This window comes from Sander lucioperca, chromosome 2 (genome assembly GCF_008315115.2).
Source record: "Sander lucioperca isolate FBNREF2018 chromosome 2, SLUC_FBN_1.2, whole genome shotgun sequence".
Lineage (NCBI taxonomy): Eukaryota > Metazoa > Chordata > Actinopteri > Perciformes > Percidae > Sander > Sander lucioperca.
In genome coordinates, this window is record NC_050174.1 from 39884326 (window position 1) to 39905602 (window position 21277).

General features: G+C 40.5%; 1 protein-coding gene across 7 annotated transcripts in view; it reads right to left on the minus strand.

Annotated features, from left to right (window-relative positions):
- wdfy3 (WD repeat and FYVE domain containing 3) overlaps positions 1 to 21277 on the minus strand; it is a 110972-nt gene that overhangs the window by 33103 nt on the left and 56592 nt on the right. For 4 of the 7 annotated variants that reach the window (XM_035997339.1, XM_035997345.1, XM_031305020.2 and 1 more), the window contains 16 exons: positions 19933 to 20170; positions 15944 to 16044; positions 11807 to 12025; positions 11072 to 11256; positions 8623 to 8854; positions 8279 to 8439; positions 6066 to 6177; positions 5733 to 5923; positions 4845 to 4997; positions 4343 to 4416; positions 4010 to 4171; positions 3698 to 3792; positions 3390 to 3510; positions 2425 to 2642; positions 1229 to 1425; positions 60 to 194 (listed from right to left, as the gene is read on the minus strand). In XM_035997339.1, the coding sequence (XP_035853232.1) occupies positions 60 to 194; positions 1229 to 1425; positions 2425 to 2642; positions 3390 to 3510; positions 3698 to 3792; positions 4010 to 4171; positions 4343 to 4416; positions 4845 to 4997; positions 5733 to 5923; positions 6066 to 6177; positions 8279 to 8439; positions 8623 to 8854; positions 11072 to 11256; positions 11807 to 12025; positions 15944 to 16044; positions 19933 to 20170 (2594 nt within the window). The remainder of the gene's footprint in view (positions 1 to 59; positions 195 to 1228; positions 1426 to 2424; positions 2643 to 3389; positions 3511 to 3697; positions 3793 to 4009; positions 4172 to 4342; positions 4417 to 4844; positions 4998 to 5732; positions 5924 to 6065; positions 6178 to 8278; positions 8440 to 8622; positions 8855 to 11071; positions 11257 to 11806; positions 12026 to 15943; positions 16045 to 19932; positions 20171 to 21277) is intronic. The other 3 variants (XM_035997333.1, XM_031305021.2, XM_035997336.1) reach the window with 2 other exon arrangements.

Below are 21277 nucleotides of genomic sequence, written 5' to 3' on the forward strand. Positions count from 1 at the left end.
TTGAAAAAGAACTTCTGACAACGTTTTTTTCACACTGTAGGCTGAAGGGTGGTTCTCACCAGGTTGAGCATGCTGCGAAGCATGGCCAGCAGCAGGAAGGCCGCCTCCGTGTACACATTGTGGATGGAGGCCACTACTGTCCCACTGGACGCCGGTATGCCAAAGATGAACGTCCAGAGGGAGTCCAGGTCAAACTGAGAGGACAAACACACACTGGGGTAATACACAGTCAAATAAACACAACACATACAGTATTATTTTATAATATTATTGTCAGAGATGCACATTTGAACAGGCTGCGTGTGTTTTTTTCCATTTATGTGTTGTTTTTACATCTGAAAACTGATAAAGTATATGTATGTGTATATCTGGCATCAAGAATTGACGTTTTCATGTGGTTACACTTGCAGCTTTTTCTCCTGATTTGTGGTTAATCATGCTGGATAAAAGTGGGTTGCTTAACAGGAGCTGCAAACATATATTACCATTAGGAGTGGGGGAAAAAATCGATACAGCATAGTATCGCAATATTTTCCGTGGCAATACTGTATCGATACACAGACGCCAATATTGATCAATTATTATATATGTGTTGGTCAGTTTGTCTGCTTGACAATCCCATTTTGCAGCAATAAAATTGAAGTGAGATGAACAAACTTCAAAATCTTTTTAGATAAAACAGATGTTGACAAAGTTTCCTTTTGGGGACATAATTAGAAATTGGGAAAAATTTGAAGTTGGAAAAAAGGTAATAAATTGCAATATATCGCAGAATATTGCAAAATGTTTTAAATCGCAATAATATCGTATCGTGACATCAGTATCGTGATGATATCGTATCGTGAGGCCTCTGGTGATTCCCACCCCTAATTACCATCAACAAACAGTCAGAATCTGATGGCTACTAAGCTGTCAGAGACCATTATGCTGGTACATTTGACTCATAGGTTTACTAAACATATGCAAATTATATTATTTGCATCTAAAGTAGCAAGGTCGCTATTATTCACTGCATCATTCCCACAGAAGAATGATTAAAAACAAAATCAAGTTAAATTTAAGGAAGACAGAAATTAGGTATTTCTTAAAGACATTAAAGTATGTTCTTTAATTTCATATGTATCGATTTTAGTGTATAACATTCAATAAATATTACTTATAGATTCAGAACAAACTGAGCAGATCCATTAGTATTAGTAGAAGTAGAAAGAAGGTTGGGTATACTAACATGTACCTGCAGGCTGTCTGGCAGCTCGGTGACGGGCTGCTGCAGGAACAGCGCCATGAGCAGGAAGTAGAGCTCCGGCACGTTGGTGTGTTTGGGTAGCAGGGTCTGCAGCACAGGCAATCCTGGGAAGTGGCAAGCGTCCCGGTTGATCTCTCGCACTGTTGAGCGCCCACCAGCACTGCGGCCCACGTTGAAGCCTAAAGAGGGGGCATGGAGAGTTAAGGGAGGAGTGAGAGTGAATGTTGCATGAAGGCAGACAGGTGGTATTACCGCACACACCCTCTGACTACAGCATCTACTGGAAACTCTGAACACAGCTATTAGGGCAGGTTTATCAAGGAGGTGGTTATAATAATAACCCAGGACGGTAAATCCTTTAACTAAGATAATCAGGCAGGATTCAAACTGGAAACTAAGCAGTAGCAAAAAAAATTAAAAGAGTAGGATTTGGTTGAGCTGGATGACAAACTCTAAATCTAAATAAAATTACGGGTTTCACCCTGATTGCATACATTCAGACAATGCTACAGCAGTGGCAATTCTGTTAGGCCATGTCACTAGGTTTTCATAAGCAAGGTCAGTGGTTCTCAACCTGGAGGCTGGTAAGATGAGATTGGTGAGGTTGTAACGTAGTTTAAGGCAGTAAAAAAAAAAAATCTAATATAGAAATCTGTGAGCATATTCTTGATTAACACGTTAATAATTATAGCATAAAAGTGCCTGTAAAGAGAATAAAAAAATCAAGATTTTAAGGCAAGAGTTAACAATTATTTATACCTACAAATACTTAAAATGACGAACTGAGCAGGTTGAAAACCATTGAGCTCAGGAGGGACTACGGTCGCAGCAGCAGGGAGTGCAGGGAGGCAAAAAATATGAAGACGAACCCTTGGCTGTAAGGCGCACAAACTGCGCAGCTTTCTGTTTACTGAACGATGGCCAACTCCGACGGAAAGCGTTGCCAGAGTCTGGAGAGGCGTCTGCTGAGCCATATTACAACATACAGTATATACACTGCACATTATTGTGTAGTGTCAAGAATTAAACAATAGTGTGAGCTATTATCAAGCACACGTCCTTGTAAGACAATTGCCTAAAATTCACTAGTCTAGAACTACAACTACTTCAGAGTTAATATTGTTTCCCAGAGTTTGTTTAATTAACCGTCAAGTGCCAACGCAGGCTTGTGCACTCACCCAGCACTGTGCCGATCTTATTGGTCAGGACAGAGTCGGTGTGGTCCAGCCAGCCTCCTCCACAAAGGCCCTCTTTGAAGCGGTTAAGGATAGATTGGTTGGAGAGCAGCACCACCAGGATCCACAGAGCTGCCGTGACCGTGCTCGAGTGAAGGTGTTCCTCCATGAACATCAAGAGCCAATCAAAGCCCAGCGTCCGCACTAGCTCCTCACACGCCCTGGGGGGGGGGGGACAGAGAGCTCATGGGGTGAATTGACGCTCTACAGCTGGAGGTATGTCTAAAACTAGTGCTGTCAAACGATTAAAATATTTAATTGCGATTAATTGCATTAATGTCATAGTTAACTCGCAATTAATCGCACATTTTTATCTATTCTAAATGTCCCTAGATTTCTTTTTGTCCAATTATTTTTTCTCATTTTAATGCTCCTATCAACATGGAAAAGCTTTGACGAGGGGGCGGAGAACTGGCATCAGCTGTATGCTTGGCCATCAAGAGGTATTTCAGACTGGACGTGCTGCGATGACAGCTCAGTTCACAACGACAAAAACACACAGATCACTTTGGTCTTGTCAATGGAATCATTTGGCAACTTTTTAAAAGTAAACTTTCCATTCAGAATCTTATTGGCATCCATTTCGGCGTCTCGCGCTCGCCATCCACTCAAAACGTAACAAGTGTGTGCGGCGTGTCTGTTGTTTTGTTTCCGGTCTAGCTAGATCCGGTGTGGTGTTGTAGTTTTTCTAACGTTACTAGTTGTTGCAACAGCATGTGAAAAAAACTACTAAGTTTGCTATGCCAAAAAGAACGTTAATCTCGTGATAAAAAAATTGACGCCGTTAAAATGGGTTTGCGTTAACGCCGTTAATAACGCGTTTAACTGACAGCACTATCTAAAACCTTTGTTTTATTATAATTTTATTACCCTCACAACCATCTCAGGTTACTTTTAGCGTTACTTACTGGGCATTGACTGTGCACTTCTCTTTGGTGGTGAAGAGCAGTCGGAGCAGGTTGTCCAGCAGTCGGTTTCTCAGCAGAATGAGGTTGGCTGACAGGAGACCGCCAAAATCATCGTCATTAACTGGAGGCACAAAGATCAGTCATATCAGTTAGAAAGTTTGTCAAACCACAGGCCCAAAACAGGCTGAAAAATCTGAATATGTATGCATTTATATTACGAGCCGAATATAAATCAAAATAACTGCTTTTGTATTTACCAGCATTTGGCCACGTAAACAAGGATGTAATGTATTTTTATTTATTGTTACCTCCATCGATCTTCTCCTCATTATTGATTTCCATGACGACAAACTTCTCACACACAGCGAATGTGGGAAGAGTCGAGGAGATGAACTGGCCAAACCTGTGTGGTGGAGAACAAAAGGTTTTGTTTTGTGTTTTTGCTTTCCGTTCTCCAGTTTTTGCAATCAAGCATACGGTAATAACTAACAAATGCAATATGCATGTTAAGCTCTAGTGCTTCTGGTAATATACTAATTCTATGGTTACTTTATCCTGCATGAGTTAAATGTACAACACGTTTACTCCTTGTGGATAGGTATGTCTGAACATGTGTTTACCTCAGCAGATCATATGGGTTGGGGAAGCCCTGCAGCAGCAGACTGAGCACGTTGCTGATGGCAGCTACGGTCGGCTGGGACAGCGAGGTATCTCTCAGGGTCAGCAGCAGTCTGGGGATCAGCTGGAACTCCCTCAGCAGTTTGGCATTTTTAGCCGCCTCACTGTTCAATACAGGAAGTGGTACACACAGTTAGTTTAGCTTTATTGCTGACATGTAATTAATGCTGCCAATAAACGTCTTCAGTAAAATAATAATAATGAGCATTTACTATTTAATCACTTTTTGTTTTATTTTGGGCAGATGCTAAGGAAAATAAAGTGTTGACACTTGCCTGGATTCTGTCAGCAGTTCGATGAAATGCTCAAACAGAGACAGATGGAGCTCGTAGGGAGCGTGGAGCCATACCTGAGGAGCAGAAGGAGCAGACTGAGATGACACAAGTTGTGTTTGGCAACACAAACTACTGGCGAGGACAGGTGGCACCTTGGCACAGAGTGGCCCAGTTTCTAAAAGGTTCAACAGCCGCGTAAAAAAAATGTTTGGTTACACTTTACTTGAAGGTATCTACATAAGAGTGACATGACACTGTCACTTTAAGTAAACTGTAACCAAAACTTTTTTTCTCATTATGTCACAGCAGCCAGCACATTTCAAAATATACCTGCGACTCTCACTGTTTCATCAGCCAGACAGAAGCTGATGAATGGTCAGTTGCCAAAATGTTTCTTTTAACTGTTAGACTGCAATAATGCTGTTAAATGGAATTCGTTTGGTGCTTTATTTCGTAAGAATTTACTGGCATTGTGGTTTTATTTGACTCCCCAAGGCCTCACCTCAAAGTCACAGAGCAAGTCCTGGAAGGCGGTGGAGTTGGGAATGATGGAGGTCTCGTGTCCACTGTCAACTGTTCCCACCAGAGAGAAGGTGAGGTGGAGGATGTGGCTGTTGAGCAGCGAGCGCTTCTTCTTCAGCAGCATAGCCAGCAGCTGCACGGGACAGACAACAGCAAAAAATATTTTAACCAGCGTATTTCATCGCCTTTTTAATGTCACGTCGCATTTCTGTTTTATCATTGTAGAAAATAAAATACCAAAGTTTTACCAAACTTATTAGCTTTCCGTTTGTGATTGTGCAGCCAAGAAAGTAAACAGTAGTTTTAAGATCACAGCCAACAGAAGACATGAGAATTAGAAAAAAAGAAATAAGAAACAAAAATACTAAACTACAGCAGCAAAGAGAGGCGAGTAAGTGGAAATACAAATAAAACTTAAAAGAGTATTCATTTCAAAACTAGTAATAGGACAGAGGGCTACGTACGTAGGGATATGACGAAATATATCGTCAAAACGATATGAACAAGTCTAGCGGATATATTTTTCCTATATTATTTCTATCACAACGTCGAACAAAACAGCAGCCGAACTATGTTGCGGTAATATTTATGACATTTGGATGACGCTTTACGCTCTGATCCTTTCACATTATGTTAATTCTTAATAAAATGAGAAAATACTTAGTACTTATCATTTGTCAAGTGTCAAAGTGATAAAAAATCTCAAAAGAAACCTGCCTCCTAACAGTCAGTTATAAAACCCACCACACCATACCTGTATTTAACAACTAAGGCATTTTTGTTTCCCTGCCTTTTTTAGCTACAGGTAAAATCCAGAATATGAGAACTTGTTGTGTGACCGGTGTTAAACTGTAGAATTGTATCTAACCTGGTAACCTTTGATGCGCTCCATCTCCTTACTGGCCAAAGGGTTGCTTTTTACAACGCACACCAAAGCTTTGACAGCAGCATACAGCCCCTCCACATCTGACGCCATGGCAACCAGGCCCAAGATGGCCGCCGCCCCACCCACATACTGCAGGTTGGTGGCCACGGGTTTGGCCACAAAAACACGGACGCCTGAAGGGGTAAAAGAAAAAGGAAAGGTGCGTTTCCCTTTAGTAAAGCTGCTGCATAAATATGACATTTCAAATGTATGAGCTCGTCACAGAAAACAGGATTCGTTGTTGATTTTATGGGTTATTTCACAGACTTGGCTTACCTAAATATCCAATGACAGCGGCTCCAATGGCACGCGCTGGCCCGTTGAGGTGGCCGGCGGCATTGTGAATCAGCTTGACCGGAGTGGCGTTTTCATGAGAGGACACAGTGAGCTACAGAGGGAGGGAAGATGCTCAGTAAAGAAATCCAAACCAAAAAAACCCACAAACACAAAGCCACTCTTCCTTTTCAGGTTTTTTCATGAAGCCTTTTCCCTTACTCTCTCACCATTCTGCATGATTTTCTCAATTGCCCTTGTCAAATGTATCCCATATAGTCTTTGCTTATAGACTTTTTCTTTTGTTTTGTGTAGGGTTTGAATACTGCTTGATGTGGTGTTTTTATTCAGCCAGTTAGAATGAAATAAGAGAACAATTTAGCAAGTGAAACAGGTGTGAAAAAAAACCTGCCTTTATGTGGCATTTTCCTAGTTTTAATGAGAAAGAAGTGGTAATGTTACGGTCTGTATCTTTAGAAAACAAAAACACTAATGTATTATCTTAACCGCTGGTACTATAAACCACTCTCTTCCTATTCTACAAAAGGTCCCTGCGGCAGCAGAAATGCTGCCTCTGCACTTCTTTGCCGTTTGCTTCCTGCGAGTCGCTGTGGGCCAAGGCTTAGCAGGGAGAGCAGAGCAGGCTGGGAAATGACTTGACAGGTGGGAAGAGAGATAAGGACGGGGAAGGGAGCTCATTTGGAGCTCAAACACACAGAATGGGATGGTGTGTTAGTTACTGTAAATGCATATTATGTGTAAATGAAAAATCATGCAAGTAGATTAACTGCATATTTTCTGTTGAAGAGTGACTTTGACCTTTGCATGCCACTATGCACCTGCACAGGGACGGGCAGAGACATTTTGGGCGGCAGGGGCTTAAGGGAAAAAAGGCCTAATAGTTGTGAAATTTAAACAAAACACTAAATATATTAACACAACTCTGACTACCTTACAAATTTATCTTATTTCCCTTAGGCAATTGTTTAATAGTTTTTATAAATACAGACGTTTTAGTATTCACCAGGTTAATCACAAACAGCAAAGGAAACTCTGCCACAATGTGCATGTTTTCTTTGCTACTGCTAACCCTTTTTTAATAAAAAATATCAACAAAAATCTTGACACTAAACTGAAAAAGGATGTTGCTGCAATTTTGTTAATTTTACAGGAAAAAACACTGCACCAATAATGAAAAAAAACTGTTATTATTAGATGAGGAGCCTACGTCCTGTTTAATGCAGGACACTTTTCTCATGTTTTGGTAAATTTTAAGACTTTGGTCTAATTTGCTTCCATGTCTTCTTTTACTTTAATTTAATTAAAACTTCCAAAATACATATTTAGATGGTATTTGTTTTAGGCTGCATCTGTAGATTTCTTCTAAATTAATCATATTTATACCTAAAATTGAAGGGGGTAAGACTCTTAACTCCTTAACTGGGGAAGTTCTGTGGTGATATGTTTAGTTATTTTGTTTATCCTGTTCACCTGCAGTGCCTTGTCGAATGAATACAAATTAGCGCATTTTACTTAGTTAACGCCTAATTTCATTGCATATCAATGTGGCGATTGTGAGGACGTTATTAGACACTGATTTTACTGGAGCTGTTCACCTGGAGTGTCTCCCATAAGTATAGTACATTAGCCTGTATGGCCATGATGCCTCAGCTAAACCTTAGCTAACTTATTACATTAGCAAGTAGCTCACGCATGTTAGCAAGACAGAAGTTAACGGTTTGTTTTGTCTTTCGGGTAATTAGCTGTAAACTCGAGGCACTGGCTGCTTAGTCTTTTCAATCTTTCAATCATCACTCACCTCCACACAAGACAAGAAAAACTTTCTGGGGTAGGAGCTGGAAGGGACTGCTGCCTTTCTGTCTGTCTGCCTCACTCTCTCTGTGTGTGTGTGTGTGTGTGTGTGTGTGTGTGTGTGTGTGTGTCTGTGTGTGTAGCGCGTATGATCGAGTATACGTTTCTCCAATGATAATATTTTGGAAACACTCATTCTCCATTTTTTAAGGCCATTGTGAGGCTTTATTCTGTTGATTGCTCCAGTCTATATGCTCCTTTCAGCACATTCTTCCTTTGTTAGGCTCCATGATTGTTTTTGACAAAGTTCCCAAAGATGTACAGTCTCAGATTCTACACTGGCTTTAATAAAATACAATACAAGCACGGTGACTTTCATTCTACAGAGCAGTGGAGTGTCTGACCTGTTTGGCGATAGCTTTGCTGTCCAGTTTGTTGTAGACTTTCCTGATCTTGGCCACAGAGAGAGTAGTGACAGAGAGCGCATAGAGACTGAAGGACACCTTCTCCTCTGGTACCAACGCCACTGGGGAGGCAGGTGCTCCCTCTGTCTTCGAGTCTTTACCTGGGACAATAAAAAAGACAGACGGGAGGTATTATAAAGATATGACAAAGATGTGAGGAAAGGGGATAAAATTACAAAAGGCAAGGATAGAAAAAAATGAAGATGGCACACTAAATTAAAGAATATGAGAATTGAAGAGTAAACTTGTCAAGGCAGCAGAAGAGGACGGAGCGGCCCACTCACAGGGCAGGTAGACGGCCTGGAAGCTGCCCACGTAGTTGGGTCCCAGTTCGTAGATGGCGGCGACGCTGGTGGCAGGCAGAACCTCCTCCAGGAAGTGGCTGGGCCCCAGGCGCCACACCAGGCTGGAGAGCTGGCGCTGTGCAGGCGGCGTCCCCACATACCCGTACACAGTGCTCAGCACAGGAGGGTTGGTGGAGCCGGAGCCGCCTGGTGCACTGTGGACGTAGTGAAGCTGGAGGAGAGTAAAGGGGGAGGGTAATGATGCAGATGAGTGATTTCTATAAGGGAATATCACATTCAGAAATTGTCCCCGAGTGCACACACAAAGATGGAGCTGTTAGATTTCAGCCACACGGCCAGTCATTTGTGTCATACCAGAACAGTGAGCAAAGCTATTTACTTTCATGTTTTAGAAATGTGTGGGCAACATTTAAATTTGAGCATTTTATTATAATAGCAGCAGCAGAATGAGTAGAAATGAACAAGGCAACCAATTTGCAAATTTTCGAGTAAGTGCAGAATAAAAATCCAAGCGTGTTCTAAAAATAACTAACTTTTTATATAGGTTTTAATAAAATATATCATTGCAAATTCGATATGTTTGGGTTTCAGACTGTTGGTCACTTTTAGGCCTGGGAACTTGTGATGACCATTTTTCACTATTTTATGACTAATGCATAAATCGAGTAAACCTAAAAATAATTATAGGATTAAAATATAATCAAAAATAGTCACCGGTTGCAGCCCTTAATGATACACAAAAGTGGCCAGGGCTGCTCAGAGGGTTAAGATCAAATGCAGCCAACAAATACTGTCTTCGCTCACTACCAAACAGCTTCTTAACAGTTCTTTGAACAAACATCTATATATGTTAGAGATGTGTAAATCTAAGGTCAGGGTTACAATACAACAATCTAAAGAATTGAGTTAAAAAGCTGCACAATGTATCATCTATTCATTATTCATAAATCATCCGTTTGAGGTACTGAATGTACCATTGTTCTTGTTGTTACTGGGTAGATGCCGAAGAGCACCGAAAAGATCCTTGGAGACTGTATACTTACAGTAAGAGCGAAGTTTTGTGCTTTACAGACACCCATTCCCAGAGGGCAACAAACACAACCACAAGTACACTCTTACATGCACACAGACACGCAAGATACATATGACTAGCTTGTTGTTTCCTGTATGAAGACCTTAGCAGGAAATGAAGCCGCCGTTATCAGCAGTGCTAAGAGGAGGCTGGGACTTGTGGTCTGCCACGCCGTTTCCATGCTCTGCTCTCTAATCTCAGGGGAATCTAAAGTCACTAAACCACAGGCCACATCACAGTATGCTGACTGCAGATTTTAGTATATGTGAGAGCAATCGGATATCTACTCTGCATATTTCTATCCACATGTCCATCTACATTATATGATAATGAGAATAGGAAATGATACACATCAGCATATTCGGAACAGGACTGATATTTGGATGAATGCCCAAACGAACCGCCTGAATAATTTCTTGTCGATTGTGAGAAGATTTATGTACAACAATAGTGATAATCAATTAATCATTTGCAAACATACAAATTCAGATTCTTTAATGTGATTATTTTCTCCTTAGCTCTGTTTTCTTTTTTCTTTTTTTACTGTAAATTGAATATCTTTGGGTTTTGGGCTGTTCATCAGACAAGTTTGAAGAAGTTGGTTCTAGTAATCTGCGATGAGCCTTTTCCTTTGCATACTTTTAACAGTTTTCACCTCTGTATTTATGTACATATATGTATAATATATGTATTACATTCAGCTTATTATCATTTGCATTTCTTCCAGAAACTTACCTTACTTCACATTTATTATGTTATATTTTATCCCTATATTTTAAAGCTATAGTGCATAGTTCTTCTCCACGAGGATTTTTAAGTACTGACAACAAAACTGTCGGCGCATCCACATGATCCAAGCCTTCCGTGATTGCGCACAACCCCCACCTCTCCTCCACGCAGTTACTTGTTACCAAGGAGGACACGGAGGATTAAAAAAACATGATGGACTCTTTAGAAGAGGTATCTTCACTCGAGTTCCTGCACGTGAAAATCGCCGGAAGACACAATTTTCTGAACATAGCCATACTGAGAAATACAGAGAGAGTTGTGTGGAGCTGCTTAATATTAGCTTTGTATCAACTCATTTGGTAACGGCTTGAATTTAACGGACGTTCATTATTATAAAAATGTTACGAACTAAAGCTTTAACTTGCACCATTTTATGTCTTAGACTCTCATTTAGTTTTTTTACTAGTGATTATCATTTTATACCAATTTGATTAGCATTGTTGGGGGGAGGCTAAGACCACACACACATGTATATGTCAGTATTTCCATTATATGCTCAGTCCAGCAAATTGCTGAGGAAGACTTTTCCTGAGATGTTGCACATGTATGATATCACTCAAGTCTTACCTTGACAGTGCTTATGAGCTGGCCGTCGATGTACAGCGTGGCCATGCTGTTCTTCAGCATGCCTTTGCTCATGACCAGCACCAGGTGGTGCCACTGGCCCTCGGCGATCAGCTCGCCGCAGCGGAAACGAGCACAGCAGGGCAGGATCTCATAGAAGGAGGCTTCTTCACTCGACTCATCCGCTGCTTGATGGGGGTAGGGAGAGGGAAGCAGGGGCAGTATCGATGAGTCAGAGGGAGAGGGGCAGGCGTAAAAACATGACCTCTGGGTTACTGACTGAAATCCCACAAGGCACAGCTTTATAAGGTGTAATAGATTGGCAGACTTCTCGCACTAACCACCCTTCAAAACACAATATATAAACAGTTTCTACCTTTAAATACATACTGAGATGATTCAATCCACGGTTGATATAATATTCTGTCATCACTGATATCTACAACAACAAAAGCGGGTTTAAAATTGTATATGCACTGGACCAAACCATTGAGAAGCCACATTGTGTTTGCATGTCAGGTTTACACAACATACGAAATATCTTAATTGCTCAGAGTCATGTGTAAATGTTGACTTCCCTCACCGCAGAGTCACACCTGTGGCCTATTCTTTAACCAAACTGTGCCACATTTGTATTCACTTCTACTTTGCTAATTATTTGGACTCAATTTCATGTAGAAAATCAACCATCTGATGCAATACATGAAACAGGTTGTTATATTCTACTGCTGTACTCACAGTAGGTCTGCAGCAGCTCCTCCTTGGTGGAGACGGTGAGCGAGCGATCTTTGGCGGACAGCACCACCGCCAGGCAGACATAGTGTTGCTCTGAGGACGTGGCCCGACGGACGACGGTCAGCAGTCGCACCGGGTGGGCCTGTGGAGCTGCGCTGAAACGCTCGACGCAGAACCAGGTTGAGTAGCTCAGGCCTGACGGAGGAGGGAACAAGCGCTCCCCTGGAGGGGAAAGAGGGAAAGGTGGAAGAAAAAGAGATCAGAGGACGTGTAATTTTCTTTAACCAAAGTTCAGACTGTTATGTTCTACAGTACGTTTTGATTAGATTTTTTTTGTGTGTTACATATACGACAAAATAAGTAAAAAAGACATGCAAAGGAAACCATGAAAACCCTCAAGGGGCTTGGCATGTTGGGTTCCCTAAAATAATGAAACAAAAGGTAGCATATAGAAAATAAAAAAATAAAAAAGTCTATAAATAAGGGACAGAAGAAAGGAACAATTAAATGAGTAGAGAAAATAAAGAATGTAGAACATCAGAAAGGGAAAAGCAGTCATAAAAAAAACATAAAAAAACTAAAAACTAAAGACAGGAGACATGTTGTCTGTTCATCACAATACTTTCTACACCACATCCACATATTTTGCTCTGGGATTTCCAAAACAACACAAACTGACCCATGTGAGGCGCTACCTACTATTACATGTACATCTTGATACACTGAACTGTGTAAAATAGGACAAACACATTCGTTCTCTCCACATATTGGCCTCCAGGACTTTTGGTGTGTATACACCATATTGGGTTTCTAACATTTGCAGCTTTCTGAAAAACATTTTGTCTGTGAGACATTTTCATTTATTTACAGAGTGCCCCAGATATTATAGTTTGGACTGATGACATGTTTACTCTTGTTTTCGTTGCTGCTGGCACCTACTTGATGTTAACAGCCAAAATTGAGCTGGAATTGTGGCAAAAAAATAACAACAAACATGTAATGTGAATTCTATTCATGCATTACATCAGCTTGGCTTTATTTTGTTTAATGCTGTCACTCTCAGTTTGTCTAAATGTAATCTATGATCTTGAATGTTTTTTTCTTTTAAGGTGAAATACACCACTAAGCCCCTTAGGTCGTCTTATCTCACCACTGTACAAATTATACAAAACATTATTTTAAATGTGACAGAGAGAAACCGTATTCGGGATTCAATATTCCAGTCTGTCAGCGCTGTTTTCAAACGCACACCTTCAGACTGTAAAGTAACGATGTAGGGATTTGAAGTGGAGGACACCCCTTATAAACTGGCTTCAGATTCTCCCAACTCACTAAAGACGCTAATAATGTTACTGTAACTGCGTTTGATTTGCGCTGATCTTTATGAATTGGACTGTTTTTGCAACAAGACTCTTTTGTGCCAAATATATGCATATTACCTAATTTAAATACATGCAAATAGCACAATAGTACCCAGACGCTATTTGCGTGGCAGCACAGCACCCTTTGCGGGTGCTTTGAGAATTGCACGTTTTCTTTTTGGTCTAATTTGTGCAGGTATAGAGATCCATACTCAGCCTTCAGGGCAGAATTAGGTAGACAATGTTTTTGCTATATAAAAAAAATAACTCAAATTATGGAGCAACATCCAAATAAGTAACACTGCTCAAACCTGAAGGCAATTACTGTAGTCTTTGAGCCACATTGTCCGGCTGTCACTCAAAAGGTTTATAAAACAAATTAAAATTGGGCAGAATACCATAATTCGCTGTCTGCTGGCACACCTCCATCTGCTCTGAGACCGACAAGCAAGGATTGATTTTTGCATTAGGCCTTACTGGAGAACATACCCAACTACAAGCCAATTGCAAGTTCACTGATACTATTACATTACTTCTTACTTGTGGAGCTGACTATGGACTCATGAGACTTGGATTATAGAAATAAAAAACCCATAAATGTTGCAGAAAAAGCTGCAGCAAAACTGCTGCAAACACCGAGACACTGATGAAACTGGTTTGAGGGAATACATCTATTTCTATAAATCAGTAGATGGTTGATACAACAGAGGTGCTATGAGTTCCTGAGGAGACGGAGGATACTTTGATGAATGAACTTCTTGATGATGTCATCCAAGGATATGGGTCAGACAGGAGTGGTATAGGAAAGGGAAGAAGGAAGGACAGAGGAGGGGGAGGAAGAAGATTGAGACAAATGAGGCAAGAAAGGCAAGAAGGTAAAGTGACAATAGGAAGAGGGATGGAGAAAGAAAGACAAAAAGGTCAAGGTTTAGAGACAGAGAAAAGGAAGATGTGAGTGACAGAAGAGATGAAGGGGAAAATAAAAAGGGCGAGGTCTATAAATAGTGTTGGGTGACTGGCTGGAGAAAACAAAAGGAGAGCGTGGGGTGGATGAGTGCATAGGGAGCTGATGAATAGGTAAACAGATGGAGAAATTATAGTAATGTATGAGAGGAATTGGGAGAGGAGAGGAGAGGAGAGGAGAGGAGAGGAGAGGAGAGGAGAGGAGAGGAGAGGAGAGAGGAGAGGGGAGGAGAGGAGAAGTCTAGCTGTGCTTCATAAATACTAAATGAGGCTACAGACTAGAAAATCAACCATAACGTCACAGATTATTTCTATCTCTGCCTTCAGGTCTTTGGGTTAGACTGTTTGGGTTTTTACGTGTTGGAGTTTTTCTTTCGCGAGCACAAATGATGAAAAATAAAAACATCAGAACAAATACACTCTCTGTAGGTGAGATGAAGAAATCCTGAGAAGTTTAAAAAAAACACTGTGCCCCGAGACAAAGGAAGAAAGTGAGAAACAAGAGGAATGCAGATGAACTGGGGAAAACAAACGAAAGTGATGAGGAAGATGGTGCACAAATAAAACACTAAAGATGTAACAAGTTAACACAAAGACGGCGTGTACGGTTTAAGAAATGGGGCAAAATGTGCATGTTAAGTATTCGAAGAGGAAGATAATGTGTTTCATGTGTTAGGATTAACAACAGCTGAGTTGGGCAGGAGGAAGAAATATGAACACTTCAAATATCAAAATGTATTCTTACTCTTTCACTGCTTTACTGAAAAAAATTTTTTTTATACCTCAATCATTTCTGTAACAATGACGAACATGTTAATACTATTGGGGCAAGAATAAAAAACTTATTTTGCTAACTAACAGCTTGTTGTCTGCCAAACCTGCTGGTAAAGATACGCCATAAAGTGACTGAAGATGTATTCTGAATCAAAATACAACACAGGTTCAACGACATACAGTGGCTTGCACAAGTGTACACACCCATGCTAAAGTTGACTAAAAAGAGGAATAAAAAAAACATCTTCTGGAAATTGATGACTTAATTAAAAAATAGCCCCTCATCATCACATACCCTTCGCCATAACCGAAAAAATTGGTGTCCTTAAAGCTTGGATTTTCCTAATTTTTTTAATTAAGGAATCAAGATCAATTTCTAAAAGATGTTTTTTGATTCCTCTTTTTAGTCAACTTTAGCATGGGTGTGTAAACTTATGCGAGCCACTAGGTAGTAATCACTGAAGCAAAATTGCTAGTTTAATTTGACATGTCGTCTCACACACAGACTAAAGTTGCGTTGACTGTGTTGCATCTCGTTAGTAGGGCTGCATGATATGAGGAAAATATCCAATTGCGATTATTTTGACTGATATTGCGATATGATTCACGATATTGGAGAATGATCATTTTTGTATCATTATTCTTATTTTCACTGAAAAATATTAAAATGAAAAACGTCATATAGTGTGATTTTTGCGAGGATCTGTACCAAAGAAAGATTTTTTTCTTTAGTCTGTAGGATAGGATTTGTAGGCCGGGACATCTCTACAGCACCACAATACTTCATTCAGACTGGTTTGGCACATATTTTGCCTTTAACAAATATTGTGCCTCCCCTGCGATTTTGGATATTCCACTAGTCCATACTGCGATTTCGATAAAATTGCGATTAATTGTGCAGCCCTACTCGTTAGTTCACCAACTAGTCCGGCAAGTAGTCAACATGTCTCTACATTCCAAGGTGAAATGTAGAGGCTAAGATGGTAACCCCTTGTACTATATTATCCAACTGCAAAATAAAGAAAGTTTAGGCTGTCTTTACCTGTACCCATCCCGCTCAGCACTGCGCCGTCGCTGACACATGAGGCGTTGGTGTTGTTGGTGGGAGCGTTGTGTGGAGCCAGGCTGGGCAGAAACAGGCACCTGCACAGGAGGACAGAGGACAGATTCATGACTGTTATCTAGTGAAACAGCTGTAACAGATAAGTAAAGTAAATCTCAAACCAATTAATTTCAATGCCATTCCTCCTAACATCCAATATTTAAAAAGAGAGCAAGGCTTAGGTTATTGTTCTTATGTCGTTCTCTGTAGGAAAGAAAGCCAAACTGCAGCAGCAATTCAGGACACATGGAAGAAATGAGCACAATTCTGGAAGGGCTCCTCCTGCAGGTTAGCATCACATTGAGCGCAGTCAAAACACAATTCCCCTTCTGTTAACTCACACAAACATCTCTACACCATAACAAAAAAAATATAACTGTGCTGAAACGATTCGCCAGTTACTAATTAAGTGTAAAAGAAATTCGATAAAAAGACCAAAACTGAAAAATGTGTTAGTTTGTTTCTCAATGCTTTCAGACTTAGCCTAGCAAACCATTCCCTAGTTTCAGGCTCTCAAACATGAGTAAATTAAACATCTTTAGTTTTTCGATCCTTTGTTGGAGAAATCACACAATCTAAAGACATTCCCCTGGACTCAGTGGGGATTGAGAGAGTTTTTTTTTTTACTAATCTGACATTTTATATTATTAATAATTGATTATATGCATAGATGACATAAATTATAAAAATGAAAAAGTGATAGTTGCAGCTCTAGATATAATCTACTTACTATAAGATTTTTTATTAGCTCTATAAATTATGCATTTTGAAATAGACACTGATTGAGCCCCAAAATTACCAGATTTTTTTTGTTGGCTTTCTCTTTTTGTTTTGTCCACCTGGACAGGAAGGTCCGAGGTCAGGGTTAGCTACAGGACAGCGTCCCTTAAGCTGGCAGGGATTCAATGACTTATTCGAGGACACTTCTCAAGGGCAGACACTCTGGTCCTTTGTTTAACAGACAGTCTGTCGAACTAGCAAGAACACCACACTGCTGCTTCATAGTAGCGACATGTATGCTGTCTATTTTCCCCATTATCACCTTGATTAGGTTAAAAAAAAAAAAAACACTAACACACTAATTTTTCTTTTCCCAGTCAGAATGAGATGCAGTCTTTTCCCCTCCACCTCCATCCACCCACACTGGATGGGGGCCCTTGTGAGACGGCTGGTTGGGTGAGTGTGCATTGGTGTGTCTGAGTGTGTGTGCGTGTAAGCATGTTGTGCATGATAGAAAGTGGATATGTGCATGTGTGTGCAAGAGAAGAGAGTGCCTGTGTGTGATTCCTAATAGCAGCAGAGGCATCAATATTTCATGGTGACAGATGGGAGAGGAAGGAGGGGCGCACGTGTGTGTGTGTGTGTGTGTGTGTGTGTGTGTCTCCTCTTTTTATGCTGAGGAGAAAGTGGGCCAGTGCCTCGTTGCCTGTGTGCTGCTGCTTTGCTGTGTTTTCATGGGGAAACTCCATGTTCTATTCTGACACGGCTGCTACGACCAGTCAAATGGCTTCTCATGGGTAAAAGAAACAGGAAAGATGAGAAATTATGGACCAGGAAATATGGTCACTGGGTGGGAGAGGGGTTTCTAAAAAACATAAGTCAAAGGCAACTGATCTTGCTGTTAGGTCTTGAAAAAAGATGCTTTATTGAGTCTAGTAGAAGTCTGTGGAGTTCACAGATGTTTTTGTTCTGTTTAGCATCTGAGTATATAAACCTGTAAACTCAGTGCAGTATATTTATATTAACTAATAGGAGATGACAATTGTTTTTCTTTAAAACAGGACCTTTTCTTTAAAACTGGTCCTGCCCCCCAAATATACCCAAGTTTGGGGCTGAATCAGCACTGAAAACAATGCCAACATGTTGGAGGCTAAACTTTATGTCTACAAGTTAAACGCACAACAGAAAAACAGAAGCAGAGCAACGAGAAACCACAGACCTGCACAAAAGATTCAGGGACATTGGAAAAAACAATGAGAAAAAATTAGTTAATTTGATATTCATAAAACATCCCTTTGCTGCCTTGGTCTACAACAGCATAATATATTCACATAATCCAAATCAAAGTGATGCCATCTAGTAATTCAATGCTGGTCAGGTAATCACAGGAAAAAAACGTTGACATAAACTGGCAGAATAAGTCTAAAATGACCTTTTGCAAGATGCCTCCCTCTTTCTTAAACCCGTATCCTTATGAATATTAATAAGGAATATAACATATTATAGCCGTAAGTTTCTCGTAACAGTTGTTTACTTTGTGTCAGTGTAACATGTGTGTCATGTAAAGTGTGTGGGTGAATTGCCAAGGTCACATCCCACACGCCACTGTGCCGCTAACATACAGCACGCAGCACGGTGTGCAGCAGAGCCTGTCAGCAGCAGCACCCACAAAGCAAAGGGTGTCGTCGGCGGAAAATAAGCCTATTTGTATGCGTGGCTCCAGAACTGGAGGCGAATAACAGCCTCCTGCTGAGACAGTTGCAAGCGCTGCTCAGCAGTATAAAAAAAAAACAAAAAAACACACACAACCTGTTAAATTGTAGGGAAAATAACACGTGGCACCCAGAGGTGTGTGTCACTGGTGAGAAAAATTGCTCCATAAAGAGAATGATTTAGAGTAAAGTGGATTACAGAGGACTGGCAACATCGGTTGCTGCAATAGCCTCTTTAAAAGCATGTAATGAAGACTGGTCCAATCCTGGAGTTCTAAAGTTCTCAAGTAAATATTTATTATATTAACAATGGATCAAATGACTAGATGTAATGAATGAAAACATAAAATGTGTTGCTTGAAGTGACAAACTCGGAGAACTATCATCAGCCCTGTTTCCAGCAGCAGCAGGCAGCTGTTTTCAAAGAGTAACGACTAGCTGGTGAAGAAAGTGGAACATTTAACAGCTGGAGAGCCAGATATTATAATAATAATTGGTGGAGACCAAACCGGAGCTTAGAGAATAGTGAATATTGGAGTTACTTATTCATCAGGTGTACACAAACACAACTCCAAATCAGTGTGAATGTTGCTCCGTGTCTGCTGAATGTGTAAATAGGGAAATGTTGGCTAACATATTAGCCATAGGACTAGGGTTGGGTACTGAAACGTGGTGCCAATAGGGCACCGGTTCCGATGTAAACGGTAGTAACGAGACCGAGTAAGAACGAAAATTTTGGTTCCTCATTTCGGTGCCTGACTCTGACTGACTTTTTTTTTTCAGAAGCAGCGCTGCACGGGACGCTACGTTACCATTAGCTAGTAGCTGGATTAAACACAATGGTTAAAATGCTGACAGCTTATGTTAAGCGGTGTAAAGTGTGACTGTATTTCCCTGTAGACTGTTATATTTCCCCAGTCCAACACCGGGACATAACAGTCTGACTGCAGCTGTCGTCGTCGGAAAAACAATTCACTTGAAATTCACCAGCTTTGTGGTGCATTTTAAGTTATTGTAAAATATCCTTTTCCCATCTGGTGCTTGTTTTTGTCATTTACCAGCAATTTACTGGTGAAATAAGTCATTGTTATAAGTTATTGTTATTACATTATTAATCAATCATTTCATTTTGGCCTTAGCAATAAACAAGCCATTCTTTAATGTCGCCAACTGTCAATTTTATTATATACACATTATAAATATATTATATATATTTCGGTTCAGGCACCAGTTCAGGCACCGGCACCGTTTTAAAAGTATCGATTTAGCACCGGTATTGGGGAAAAAAAAAAAACGATACCCAACCCTACGTAAGACCTAAGATAGTATGTTAGTGCAGTTTACATGAGGAGTGTAAAGAACATGTGACCCACCCCTATTCCCCAGGGTAAATAATTGCAACAAAAAAAGTGCAACAACAACAAAAAATGTTACTGCATACTAATGGGAGACCAGATATGTAAACACTCAAAGATTTTAATGTTCGCGCTGACTAACCCGAAGCCCTCCAGCGAGGTGTCGAACTCAACAAATGAAGGCGTGACGGCCGATCCGTGCAGGCGTATGTCATGGGGCGTTGTCATGGACACCAGGCACTTGACTCGGGTGAGGGGTACGGTGCTGCCCTCAGCGGAGCGCACGAGGCTACGGCTGATGCGATACTGGCCGTTGTCTTCCGCTGGCGTGGCGAAGACGCTGTCAGGACCGAAGCCCTCCATGGACATGGTCATACTGTCTGTTAAGTCAAGAAAGGACAGATTAAATACAATTAAATCCAACATCCACGGTGGGAAACAAACTGACCTTTATTTTGTACATGTAGTTTGGCTGTGATTAGTAAACATGTTTTATCTTGTAACTAGCTATAATTGGGCAACCAATGTTGATCCAATGTTAAGGCATTTTCACATCAAATGTATAAGTATAACTTTTCACTCCAGGTCGAGTTTGGAGTGAAAATTATGACACCTCTGACCATACCACCTCTTGCGTTTCTTGAACGGAACCAAGAACTTCATAGCCTTCATGTATTTCTTTTCCTTTTTCTTTGCTGCTGCATGCCAACTTGACTATTATGTTGCTGAGGTTTCTCTACTTTAGGTTATGACAGCATTTTAGGCTAATCAAGAGAGCATGTTTATCAGCAGAGATTCTTTATGATCACACCTAACTTTCATATACAGGTTGTTGATAAGTTTCAGATAGATACTGTAGACAGACAGACAGACAGACAGACAGACAATTAGACAGACAGACAATAGTTTACCTTCTACTAATAACTGCTGTTATTTGTTAAGAGTTAGCACAACTGGCAAAGACAAAAGCGATCAAAGCAGTTACTGCAACACCCAGCAATGGCAGCTAATAAGCCATGCTAGATTACCTTCTCACAGACAGAGACAGATAGCACTGTGTGTTCTAACAGTAGCAGCTTGTAAAGAGCAGTAATTAGTCGGGACTTAATATCCATTCTCAGCTGGGAGGAGACACAATAAGCAATTAGGACATGATGAGGAGCCTACAAAATTACAAACATTAACGGATGTTAATAGAAAACAAACCATTTGTATTCACAGTGGAAAGCCAATCTTTGTTTAAACAGGAAGTTTACACATTAACTGGATATTAATCAGAGGCCAAGAAGACAAGAAGGTTTCCTACAACTTGCGGATTTGCTTAAAAAAAGAATGCAGGTCTATTCTACCTGCAGTGCGGCTGTTAAGCACACCATGTACTTTTTTTTTTTAAAGAATATTTAAGCAGAGAGTTTCCCATATCTGACAGTGATACATTGTGATTAGTCAACTCTGAAGACGAAATAAATTGCATAAGTTGGGTAAAA